This window comes from Lonchura striata, chromosome 10 (genome assembly GCF_046129695.1).
Source record: "Lonchura striata isolate bLonStr1 chromosome 10, bLonStr1.mat, whole genome shotgun sequence".
NCBI lineage: Eukaryota > Metazoa > Chordata > Aves > Passeriformes > Estrildidae > Lonchura > Lonchura striata.
Window position 1 is genome coordinate 22,680,296 of NC_134612.1, and position 12,603 is coordinate 22,692,898.

Sequence of the window (12,603 nt, forward strand, 5' to 3'; positions counted from 1 at the left end):
TGGGACGTGGCCGGGCAATGATATGGTTTGTAGCTTTATAGCTGAACATTTGCCATTGGGTGTGTAGGGTGGGGATATTTGGGATGAATGTGGGTGAAGGGATAGAAGGAAGATGTGCCCATGCATTGCCAGTGGTTTCCCTCAGCCCTGAGTTGCAGAGAAGGTGATGACAGCTCTACCCTGTCTCTCCCCAGTGCCCCGTGGCTCCTGAGTGCAGGCCCCTGAGATGTCTCTGAGAGCAGAAGGCCATGCAGCCACATCCACGCTGAAAAAACTCGCTGCAGACATGAGCAACATCATCGAGAGCCTGGACACCAGGGAGCTCCATGTGGAGGGGGAGGAGGTGGACTCGGAGGTGCTCACTGACCCCAAAGGCACCGGTGAGTTGGCACCTGTTTGTTCTCATCCCATGTCCTGCCTGGGTTTTAACAATATGTTAGCAGGTAGGCTACAGCCTCAGGAGTTTTACTAAGCCCAGCACTGACCCTGCTTTAGAACCAGGAGGCTCTTAATACTTGAGCTTCTCAAGTCAAGTCCCTTGTGTGTAACCTTGTCTTCGAGCTCTCCTTAATAAAAATTGCTCTCTTTTGCTGAAATTAATGCTGCTGTATAAATGCTCCCAAGTTGAAGCATTGCTGTCTGCTGCCTTTCATGCCCTGGTTGTTACAAGGCTGTTGAGCTAACAGTTTCGTGGTCCTTGCAGTGTGCATTCCCTTCTCTGCCATCTACCACACCCATGGGTTCAAAGAGCCGGGCACGCAGACGTACCTCACGGGATGTCCTGTCCGAGTGCGTGTGTTGGAAGTTGAACGCTTCACTTCCACTAAGAAGGTCAGAACTTCCACAGATTTGGTTTGATTTACATAAAATTGTATTTAAAATGCTGTTTGTGCCTTAATTTTGCGCTTGCTTGTTCATGGACTGAGGAAGCAGCGATGACCGTGTCTCAGAAAATGCTCAGGAGAGAAGGTTATCTGTCTATTTATAAAACCTAATAAAGCAGAACAAGAAATGGTGAGACACAATAATCCTTCAGTAAAGCTGAATAAAGGCTCTTTAGATGAGCAGCTGCAGGAAAATGGCTTATTTCAAAACTTGCATCCCATGTGGTGATGTTCTCCCCTGCAGGTACCAAGCCCCAATGTTTACACCATCGAGCTGACCCATGGAGAGTTTGTCTGGCATGTGAAAAGGAAGTTCAAGCACTTCCAGGAGTTTCACAGGGAGCTGCTGAGGTACAAAGCCTTCGTGCGCATCCCTATCCCCACTAGGAGGTGAGTGCATCCCTATGGACATGGTGGGTTTTGGGAGATGTGATCTGTTAGCTTCTAATATTTTATCTATTTGGCTTCACTGGTCCCATTTGCTTTGCTGGAAGGAGGAGAGGGCAGAGGAATTCAGTCGCCATGAATATTTAGCAGCTGTAATAAAAATATTTAATCTATGTGTTTAGCAGCCAGAATCTAAGTGATGCAAACATCTCTCTGCTGACGCAGAAAACATCTCCTGGGTCATCAGCTTTTGAGCTGGATTTGCCTTGAACGTGGGGAAGGGTTATGATAATGCTAACGGAAATTAGCTGGAGCTTTGTGGCTTTCTGACAGTGTGGGCAGGATGTGGGAGGTATGGGGATCTCTGGCCAGGCTGGCCTTGGTGATTGGGATGGCTGGAAATATAAGAGGAAAGGGAAAAGAAGTGTGAAGTGGTGTAGGTGAGTGAGAGCCTTCTGATGTAGAGAAATGTTGGAATATCATAGGAGAGGTAAAATTATGAGGGGTTAAGAGCTGGAGGAACATAATGCCCTAAAAATAGGATGTAGGTTCCTTTTCCTTATGAGACCAAAAGCTGGCCCTCACAAATCAAACGGATACTGATACTTCTGTGTTGTGTTTTAGTTTGTAAGACACTTGGAGCTGGCTTTTCAGATAGAAAAAATAAAGGCATTGCAGCAGAGGCGTTAAGTACTGAGGCATAGAGACGCTTGCAGCACTGAGACTTGATGTTGGGGTGTGTTTTTCCTTCCAGTCACACGGTGAGAAGACAATCCATCAAAAGGGGAGAGCCGAGGCAGATGCCGAGTCTGCCGCACACCGCAGAGAGCACGGTGCGGGAGGAGCACTTCTCCAGCAGGAGGGTAAGTGCCCACCTCCCTCTGGGGGCCAGAGGGATGCTCTGAGGTGCAGAGAAGCCTGGCAGGTTGCTTGTAAAGCCACAAATTATCAAAACCCTCGTTTGGTATCATTACAGTATTTTGCTTGACAAAGTTTGGCTTTGACAAGTCCAGCTTTAATGCCAGATTCTCTGCTGTGCAATGATGAGGATGCTGCTCCTGGGGTTCACATGGGCAAAGCTTTCCTCTGCAGTTGCTGAACACCATGATGCTGGGAGTAGTGGTTCCCCTCCTCCCACCTGATTTAAAGATAAAGAAGGCAGTTTTCAGAGTCAAGTGATGGGGGCAGCCCTGCGACCATCAAAATCTGAGAGATTTAGTGCTGTCCCCCTCTGAAAGAGGAGATGACAGGCTATTGATGCTGAAGTGAGTAATTTTAGCCCAGGCACACGTGTTCTGTGTAACTTCATCAGATGTTAACAGATGGGCTCTTCCGTGGAAAGGGTGGATGTCTTTCTACCTCTTCATTGCAGCTTTGCTGCTCACAAGTTAAAAACCCCATGTTTGTTCAGGCTGTGCTTGTCGTTCTCTTTCTGCTTCTCCCTCCCTCCCTGGGTTTTGTGCCACTGGAACTTCAAGGCCCAGAGGATTAAAGGATTATGTCCTGTGGCTGTGCCATGCAGAAACCCTGCTGTTCACAGCTTCTCTGATGTGTGGGAAGTTTGAGAGAGAGATGTGGGTTTAAAAGAGAAGAAAACTCTTGTATAGATGCTTTTTATTTTTTTAGTTCATGTTTCCTTTCAGTTTGCTTTGTGTCCTGTAGGACTCTGCCCAGTTTTCCATGCCCAGATAATCTAATTTTTTCTTTTCCCTTTTACGATGAGGATGGAAAGAGATTGCTTCTCCCATAACGATTTCTTCTCTTCTCCCCTCCTGGCTGGGAGGACAGGCCCAGCTACTGCTCCTTCTGTGTCCTCTCTCTGTGGACAGGACAGCATGGTCCCTGTGTCTGTCACTACATGAACCTTGTGTTTTGTTAAACAGACTCTCAGTGCCTCTGAGCCTGTCTTCTCACAAAACTGATTCCTGTGGGTCAGAAACAATGGGGACTGATTTGATACTTAAAATTGTTCTGAAACTTTAGCTCAGTCACAAAAGTTGACCTCCAAAGTGACCCTGCCACGGAACAGGTCTGCTGGTGGAAGTACAAACACAGAACTATGAACAGTAAACAACCTATGACCAAACTGTTTATGGTGCTGAGCTATGATATCTTGTGAGCACATAATAATGGATTTATTTATCCACTCAAATTGAAAAGTGGGTCTGATTTCTTGATTGCTTCCTAATGCCAGGCAGTTGGATTACAGGAATTTTCAAGAAAAACCTATCCTATCTAAAGTTTCAACCTTTTAATTGTAGAAACAGCTGGAGGATTACTTGACAAATATCCTGAAAATGCCAATGTACAGGAACTACCATGGAACAGTAAGTAGAAATTACTTTGCTTGATTGTCTAAAAAATATTTGCTTTACAAATGCTGAATTCCTTGGAAGAAAACATGCAGCTTCTGCAAGAAATATTTTACAGCTGTTTTGTGAGCATTTTGGCTTAGCTGATTTCTCCAACACAGATGTAACATGATTAAAACCAAAGAAATGATTCAGTGTTAGAGGTTGCTGGTATAGCACAGTGATAACCTCCTCAAGCTGCTTCAGTCCAGCTTGTTGTACATGTATGATGTAGTGAGATTCTGTTTAATTCTGCAGACTCTGCAAGATGGATAAGTTATGGTTTTAAATACTTTAAAAATTGGGATCCAAATCGTATTTGTAATTGCTCCTTCAGTCTGGGCTTTGTGTGTGGTTCTGGGTGCAGGTTTGTCTCAGATTTCTATTCTGTGCAGTCTCCCTGGACATCAGTGGTGTTGAGTTTGTGTGTGTGGTATACCCAGAGAGGTGAATGAGTATTTTGTCAGTTCCAAAGGGAGATGGTAGTTGGCTTATTTGCCCAAGTCAACACGTTTGAAATTAGGAGAGATGTCAAATCCAGCTTCAGGCCTATTTTAAGCATAAAAACATTTCTTTTGAAATTCATCCTCAAATGTTTCTTCAGAAGTCCTTACCTGTCAGCTGCAGCCATGACATCTCTTGGGGATGGTAATTTATTTCCCCTTTTTTTGGCTGCATAATGACTGTGTTACTTCATCTTTTGTATTACCAGCAAAATCTGATGCACTCACGGAGTAGCTGCCAAGCTTAGTGACATTTCTGAGCACAGAGTGGTATCTGGGAACACCTGGTTTTCAAACAAGCCAAAAATACACACTGAACTTTGAATTTCTGTAGCAGACATTTCTCTTCCACTTTTGCTGTTGTTAGATATTCTTCTATTTTGCAGGATTTCCATTGTGTAGACATGTTGGGAAGCTCATAGCTGGATGTTGTGTATAAAAACTTAAAAATTGTGTGTGCTCTATTGTAGAGTTATTGAGCACTGCTTGTTCCATGGGACAAAGTGCCCATTGGGATTGGCCATTGTGCTCTGGATGGCAAGAAATCTTCAGACTGAGGCTGAAGAAACTGCATTCCTTAGCATGCTCCTTTAGGGGACAGGCTGTGGAGCTTAATTCCAATGCACTGAAGAGCTGTGTTAGTCTGCATGTGGAAAAGAGTCATCTTTTGTTCTAGAAGCAAGATTGGGATAACTTGGCAATTTTGATCAGTAGCATATGCAGAGCGGGGGAGAGTTATTTTACAGTGTGGATCCATCTTGTCACTTTTAGGCAGGCGTTGCCTTTTTAAAATATTTTGGAACATTTCTGCTCCCATGAGAACGTGGGTGATGCTTTGGCCAGGCAGTGGTTTGAGACAGGCTGCACAGTGGGGGCTGGGAGAGGAGATGGGCAGCCCTGCCTTCCCAGGCAGCTGTGGGGTGCTCCCTCCTGGGCTGAATCGCCCTTCTGTCCCCAGCCCCTGGAGCCAGATGTCCCTTTTGCACATAAATTCTCAGTTTATTGTTGGCTTTCACCAGATTTGGCCACAGAGATGTGTTCAGGGAGGATTTGCTGCCCGTGGTAGTGGCACGGGTCCTGCAGGCAATGCTGGAAGAAATCACAGGGAAGGAAGTGCTTCCTTTAAAACAGCATCCAAACACCCCCACCATTCTCAGATGATACTAAGTGAAGATTTCTGGCACTTTCCCTGGAACTGTATTTATCCTTCTGAGAACAAAATGAGGGCTTTGCTCTTCCTGTGGTTGAGAAGTCTTTTGCCTGGATGCTGACAAACGCTGTAACTGTCTTAATCTTAGAGCACATTTGGACTCCTCTGTGTTCCTCTCATCAAATCCATGCACTGAGGACATTTTTAAAATCAGGAACTCTGTTAAATCAGGCATGGAGTTGCAAAGGCAAGCTGAGATCTGCCTGGAGTGTAACCCTTGGTCATAGTGAAGAGCCTGCTTGGGTCAGTAGCATCTCTGAGGAGATGTTTTTTACATCTGAGCTGCACAATTTAATGAATTTGCTTTTTATTTTTATTTTGAGTTTGTGGCTAATTTATTATTTGCCAGTGAGGGCAAAGTGCTTTATACACTGTCTGGAGGATATGCCATGCACTAAGACAGTTGAGTCTGCAAGTGAAGCTTGTGGTTTTGCAGACCTGAAGTCACTGGTTGCGTTGAGGATCGGGTCCACAGTGACTACATGGCATTGGAGAGGTTGTACATCGTCTAGCTTTTTATATTTAATATTTTTCAAAATTATTTTATTTATGTGATTAAATCTCATGTCTTCTTCTTCTTTCCAAAACATTTTTATAGTACTTTTGGGCTGAAGTGCTTTAGGACAATTATCATTAAAATGAATATTGTGGGAATCTCAGTATATTAACTGTTCACACTTTTTTCCTGAAAATTGGAGGAATATAGCCTCAAAATGTTGAGGCTTAATTGGATTCTGTTCAAAAAATCTATTAACTGGATTTTTGCATTGTTTTTGTGCAAGTTCCCATATTTAAAGGATGCCCAGGCAAAATGAAAAGTAAGATTTGATTGGAGTGTGTGTATGTGTGTAATGTTTTGCATGAACTTTAGAGAGAGTAAAAACCTTATCTTAATTAAGAACAGCTGAGAGTGGGAGAGGCCCCTGGTTTGCCTCTGATACAGCGTTTGGATCTGCAGACCTTTGTGGAGGTCCCCACCCAACCCACCAATATTTCAAGCTAATACACTTGAAATGCAGCACATTTTGGGGTTTTTAAAATGTATATTTTATATAAGCAATATTTTTGTGTAAGAAATTATGCTGAACAGTATAATTCTGAAGAGTGTGTAATTCCATGTTATTGCTAGTGACCAGTGCTAATCAGCTTTTGATAAATTTCTGAACCCACTAAATAAAGAGCAAGAGCCAAATGAAAAAATACAGCATGGAGAAGATGAATCCTTTCTGAAATGCAGATGCTCTGTGAAATTTTTACTTACATAAATCATGCATATTCCACATTGCTGGCAGGACAGGATGCTTTGAGCTTGTTCTCCACCTTCCATAGCCTGTTCTCCTGCAGCCCATCACTCCTGTCTGCCACATCAATGTCATTGAAGCTGCATTCTCCAGGCCCATATCTCATGCCAAAAGCATCCTGCTGCGGGTCTCTCTGAAACCAGAGTGGGGTGCCAGATCCCAGGGAGCAGCTGGGCAGCACAGGAATTCTGATGTGATGGAGATGAAAGCTCCTGGCTGCCCTGCCTGCCTCTCCCAGCCTCCCTGTGAATGATGAGCACCTCAGATGAGGCACTGTGACAGTAAAAATAGCTAATTGTAACAATAAATCATTCCATCAGATGTTTTGCACTATGCTGGGGAATTTTCCTTCTAACTGCAGGAATTTATTTAAGTTTTTTGGTTTTTTTTTTTTACAAACCAACTCTTGATCAATGTTTTGGATGGGCTCCTGTCATTGCTGTTCCAGAGACTGCTTGGCTGAAGAGGAGGTTGCTGTCCTGCCAGACAATCTTTGTTTCTCTTTTATGTAGTGGTAGCTCTGTTTCTGCAAGTAATTTTTCCTCTTGGTTTTTCTCTTTGCTTCTTTGAGGACCATTATTTCTCTGCATGCAGTGCTCCTCAAATTCCTGCCAAGCTTTCTGGTTCCAGCCAGCATTTTCAAAGGGTTTTGACATTTCTATGCTTTTTTTGTGTGTATGCCCACTGTGAGAGAGATGTCTGGGTTTCTGATTTGCCTGATATGAAATGTCATGAAGTTAAAATGAGATCCAGACAAAGAACTGGCCTGAGAATTTGCTTGGGATGTCTGATAAGGGCTTGTAGGATACACTGGATTTTTTCAGGCACTTCCCACCTTTAAGTATCACTGCAGAAACAGCTGAAACATTCATAGGTCACACCCATGCTTTACCAGAACCCTTAGGGAGAACAGAGAGAGCAAGATGGTTGGTAAAATAGCATGGAATGACTTGTTCTAACCACTTTCTGAAAACAGGCTGAAATCACCCTTAAATCAAATCATTAAAATTGCCTCAGCTGAGTAGAGGTTACTTTATGTCCTTGGGATACTCAAGAGGAAAGCAGCAGTGTCTTTTGTTCTTCTTCATGGCCTTGGCTGATGTGAGAAGTTTGGGAAGATCCCAGGAGCAGCTGAGCATGAGGAGATGGAAGGATATTCAGTCCCACTGCTGTTTTCTGGGGAAAAAAAAAAAATGATATTGGGAAGGGAGCATGTACTAACCTCATCATAATGGCAGGATAGACTTTGACCCCAAATTTACTGAAACTTTTTGTTACACTTGGTGTCTAAGATGTCTTTGAGACTTAGGGGTCCACCTATGTAATTCCTGTGCAAAACTGGATGTTGCTGATGAGGACTGTGAGGCTGGTTTGCCAAAGAGAGATGACAGTGGCCCTTTCCTGGAGAAGAGAAAGCCTTTTCTTGCAGTTGCTGTGGGTATGGGTGGGCATATCCTAAAGCTGGTACAGAGGCTGCCTCCTGTCCCCACTCCAGTCAGGAGCATGGGCTGAGCCCTGGACTGCAGCCCCAGCAGGTTCATTGCCAAACTGTGCTGTGAGATGTTCCCTCTGACCTGCTGCCTGGCCAAAGGGACAGTGACACCTGCCCTGAGCGCCTTTCTGCACTTGGACAACTTGCTGTGACAATAAATTAGGTGCAGACAGGGTTCTGCTGTGCAAGGCAACTCCTTCACGGGGCTGTGCCTGCCCCAGCCCTGTCCTGCACAGGACACCCTGGGAGAATGTTTCTCTCTGCTAAAGGGGCCCAGGGCTAATAACCAGCAGACTGCCAGGAATGTCCTGCTGTGCCAAGAAAAGCCTGCTCAGTCAAAATTGCCCAGTGTCCTATTTTTAGAGGTGAACGTAATCGTGCTGAGCTTTCTCTCCAGCTTTGCTTGTTGTTATGTTCCCTGCAACCCCTGCTGAAGCAGGAGGAGCCATGAGGAGGCAGGTTCCTTGACTTTGGGATTTGAACTTGCTCTCCTCCTGCCCCACTGTGGCTTTCCTGTGGATTTTTGGTTGCTGGAACCAGAGGGGCAGTGATGTGTGTTCAGCACTGACCTGCTGCAGTGGCCTTGGAGGATGTTCATGGGTTGTGGGGCTGAACCCTCTTGTGGTATCTCCATGGGGTGGGGGGCTTAAAGGGTCCCTGCGCTGGGCATGTATCCTCATTTCCTTTGCAGTCTTTCTTTGAGGTTCTCTGGAGGGAGGAGAGGATTCAGGTAGCCAGCCAAGATCACACAGACTCCTGAACAGTGTCAAACTTGAGTCCTTTTTCAGCTAAAGATCTAGGAGGGAGAATACCAGGGAGTCCCTGTGATGTATTTGAGTTTAATTGTCCTGAAATGTGTTCTCCAAAGTACATCTAAAATAAAAAAAACAGAAAACTCAACTAAAATACTTTCCTTGGTCTTCTTGGAGATGCTTAAGTGATGGTGGATAACATCTGCTCTGGATGTTCTGTAGGCCTTTATGGCAAGTCACTTTGATAAAGCAAAAAAATGTTGTGGATTTCAGGGTTATAATGATGGTGGGAATCTCTTTTTCTTTCCCAGATGGAGTTTGTTGGAGTTAGTCAGCTGTCATTCATCCATGACCTGGGACCGAAGGGCATGTGAGTTGTCAGCTGTCTTTGTGAGTTATGATTCACTGAGAGCATGGCTTTATACATAAATACTGTTAAAATTAATAGCTTTTCTTTCTCAGCACTAACTGACTCGGGAATATTTTGCATACTAGATATGAAATATTATTACTATTTAGACAGAAATGCTACAATTTGGAGAAATGTTGTTGAGAGTGGGCTGCTTTACGAGACACAGCTTTTGGGGTTTCCACCCTTCCCTTCCTTCAGCCCTTCCTTTGAGCCACTTAATTTTCTGCTTCTGTGCTATAAACTGGGACCCTGTGCTCCTTAAAACTCCATTATTTTCTTCTGGGGTGGTTTATTTTTGCCCTTCATCCAGCTTTCAGGGCACAGCACAGAGGCTGCTTGGGCACAGTTGGAGAGCCAGCCCAAGGCACAAGGGCTGTGGGGTTCAGCAAGCAAAGCACCCCCTCCAAATTCCCCCTGCAGCTCCAGGTGAGCCCCATCCCTCACCCTGACCCTGTTCCTGTCCTTGCAGAGAAGGGTTCATCATGAAGCGCTCCGGGGGCCACCGCATTCCTGGCCTGAACTGCTGTGGCCAAGGGAGGATGTGCTACCGCTGGTCCAAAAGGTACTGCTGGGGTGGCAGAGGTGGGGATGCCACGTGCTCCCTGGGCACACAAAAATCTCCATTTCTCTCTTTCTCCCAAAAAATCTGTGGGAGTGAATCTTGCTGTTTTTACGAAAGCCACAGATTTTCAGGTTGGAAGGGCCCGTGGGCTATTCCCTGCCTCACCCTACTGTGTGGTGGTTTTTTCTCCTTTGGAGTTCACAGAAGCGACATGTTACTCCAGAGAAAATCTGGGATTTCCTAGAGCTGGCAGAAATGGCAGTGACCTCCCAGACTGTGCCCAGCTTTCCCTGCTGCAGGAGCACAGGTGGCTCTGTGCCTTTGGGAGGGAATGTGGCTGGTGACCTGCCCCAGACAGATTTCAGCCTGGCCTTTCAGCTTCCCTTCCCCAAATTACAATTTGAAAACCAATTAATTGAAACACTCTTTGCACTACTTCAGGTCAGGATCAAATCAGATGTGACCTGCAGTGCTAAGGAGCTGTTTGGTGCAATTAACCTTGGCATTAAATACATTGCCTCTTGCTGCCTACTGCAGGTATTGAATCCCAATGTTTTCTCCTGTTCCTATGTCCCTTTCTGCTGCAGACAGACATAATTTTCTGTTCCATCCCTTTACCCTCTGTGTTAGGGCTCTGTGTTGCCTGGGGCTGCAGCACAGGGAGATGTGTGCTGTGGGGAAGTACCTGAGTTACCAGCCAGCCTCCAAAAAATGCAGGGTTTGTTTGCTGGAGCATGCCCTTCCCAGGCAAATCTTTCCATTTCAAAATCCAAATAGCCCATATCTGCCTTAGAGCAGCAATTTCTTAGTTGATGGAGCTTCCCCAGGCATTATGCACCTTTGGATTTTAGCATCACCCATAGGCTGTCATTAGCTTTATCTTTAATTGTTCAGTTTTCCAACAAAACCTTTCTGCATTCTTGTGAAGAAAAGGTCCTATTTCTGCACGCTCTTTCCAATATTTCTTAATTTAGGTTTACAGAAGATCTCTATAATGAGGGCAAAAGGCCACAAAGATGTGACCTTTCTTCAGGTCAAATAATTAAATAATTGCCAATTATTTTTCTTTTTTGTGGAAAAAAAATGCATTATCCTCTTGATACTGCTCAGTTAACCCTTTCTTGTGTTGTCCAGAGCTCAAGCTGTAGTGGGGACAGTAGCACACCCAGCTCTGATGGATCTCCATTTTCCTTTAGCGCCTAGAAAGGGGGTAGGAGAAGTGTCTGAGTGGGATTGTGTACAGAATATCACAAGTGAGACACTAAATTCCCATCTTGGCCCACTGGGACTGATAGTTGATGCATCAATAAATAAGCAAATAACAGTAATATTTCCCAGAGAGGGTTATTTAAAGGAAGGATATTAGGACATGGAGGAGGATAGTGAGGTGAAGCTGTGAGTGGGCACAGGCAAGGACTCCTCAGGCATGTAGAGCTGCCTGGGAAACACAGAAGGGAGAGTATTTGGAAATAGACCCTGTGGGATGTTTAAGAGTGAAATTATGGGCCAAATAGAGAGGTGATGACACGTAATTCTTTCAGGGCCCTGAAAGCAAGAAAAAAACCTACGGGATCTAATAAAAAAATATGGGAAGTAGATGAGGAGCTGAGGCTGTTACTAAAGATACAAAAATGAACAGATTTTTGCAGTGTTTTGTGCTGCTTTGTGTGTTTCTGAGTGTGCAGAAGAATGAAGCAAAGGTCTGGTGATGGAGACCTGTGTGGGACAAAGGGGGCTGGTTACCCCAGCTACGCTGCAGGGGGAGAAAAAATTAGAAATGCCATTCACAGTAAAAAATGTGTTTTTTCCCAGAGTTGCCTTCAGGCTACAGTATTTATGTAAAACCTGCCGGTCATCCCTCCTTATGTGTTTCTATCAGGGTGCCTGTTGCTTGGCAATAAAAGCTTTCCAAAATGCCTTATTCATATATTTTGATAGGAGTGAAAGTGATCCTAGCATCAGAATTAATGTAAGAAATGTCAAATAACTCCCATATAGCATACAAGCTGAATAAAAATCAGGGATGGAGGAATGCTTGTTGCACCTTGCCTCATGCTCTGAGGTTTGTGACCAGGAAGGTTCTCATGGGTTTTGTTTAACAAGAGAACCTGTATTTATAAAGACTCCTGTAGAAAGGAGTTATTTGCATAACTGTAAAAGTCCTATATTGAATTAAAACTCATTACCCAAGTTCATAAAATAAGCACTCTTCTGCTCAAGAAAACCACCCCCAGTCTAGCTCCCGAGAATAATTTTTACCATTTAGTAGATTTCCCAGATAAATGATTTGCATGTGTTTTGAAGAAGCACTTTTCCATTTTATTAGCTCTTTTCATGGCCCATGTTTTGAGGCTTGGCATGGGTGTGAAATTCAGGTGACATGGTTGCTGTGTCTGTGCAGGTGGCTGGTGGTGAAGGACTCATTCCTGTTGTACATGAAGCCTGATTCAGGGGCCATTTCCTTTGTCCTGCTGGTCGATAAGGAATTCAACATCAAGATAGGCCAGAAAGAAACAGAAACAAAATACGGCTTGCAGATTGACAATCTCTCCAGGTAAGAAAACAACTTTGTTTATCCCTTTTTAGTTTGCTTTTGCTTTATTAAGGAGAAATCGATGCTGCTCTGCAGGAGGGGTTAACAAGCCTGGGTAGCTGCTGCTGTTGTGCTCAGACCTGCTGGGGATTTGGCCCTAATGCTGATTATTTCCCATGCCTTAATGAGGCATTTGGAGCTTCTGTTTGTCCATCC

The 12,603-nt window shown here is 44.5% G+C and overlaps 1 protein-coding gene across 3 annotated transcripts in view; it reads left to right on the forward strand.

Moving 5' to 3' along the window:
- PLD1 (phospholipase D1) overlaps positions 1-12,603 on the forward strand; it is a 62,597-nt gene that overhangs the window by 16,774 nt on the left and 33,220 nt on the right. For 2 of the 3 annotated variants that reach the window (XM_021548246.2, XM_021548250.2), the window contains exons 2-9: positions 195-380; positions 704-831; positions 1,129-1,274; positions 2,026-2,134; positions 3,533-3,598; positions 9,192-9,250; positions 9,762-9,854; positions 12,256-12,408. In XM_021548246.2, the coding sequence (XP_021403921.2) occupies positions 227-380; positions 704-831; positions 1,129-1,274; positions 2,026-2,134; positions 3,533-3,598; positions 9,192-9,250; positions 9,762-9,854; positions 12,256-12,408 (908 nt within the window). In that variant the 5' untranslated portion in view covers positions 195-226. The remainder of the gene's footprint in view (positions 1-194; positions 381-703; positions 832-1,128; positions 1,275-2,025; positions 2,135-3,532; positions 3,599-9,191; positions 9,251-9,761; positions 9,855-12,255; positions 12,409-12,603) is intronic. The other variant, XM_021548249.2, reaches the window with a different exon arrangement.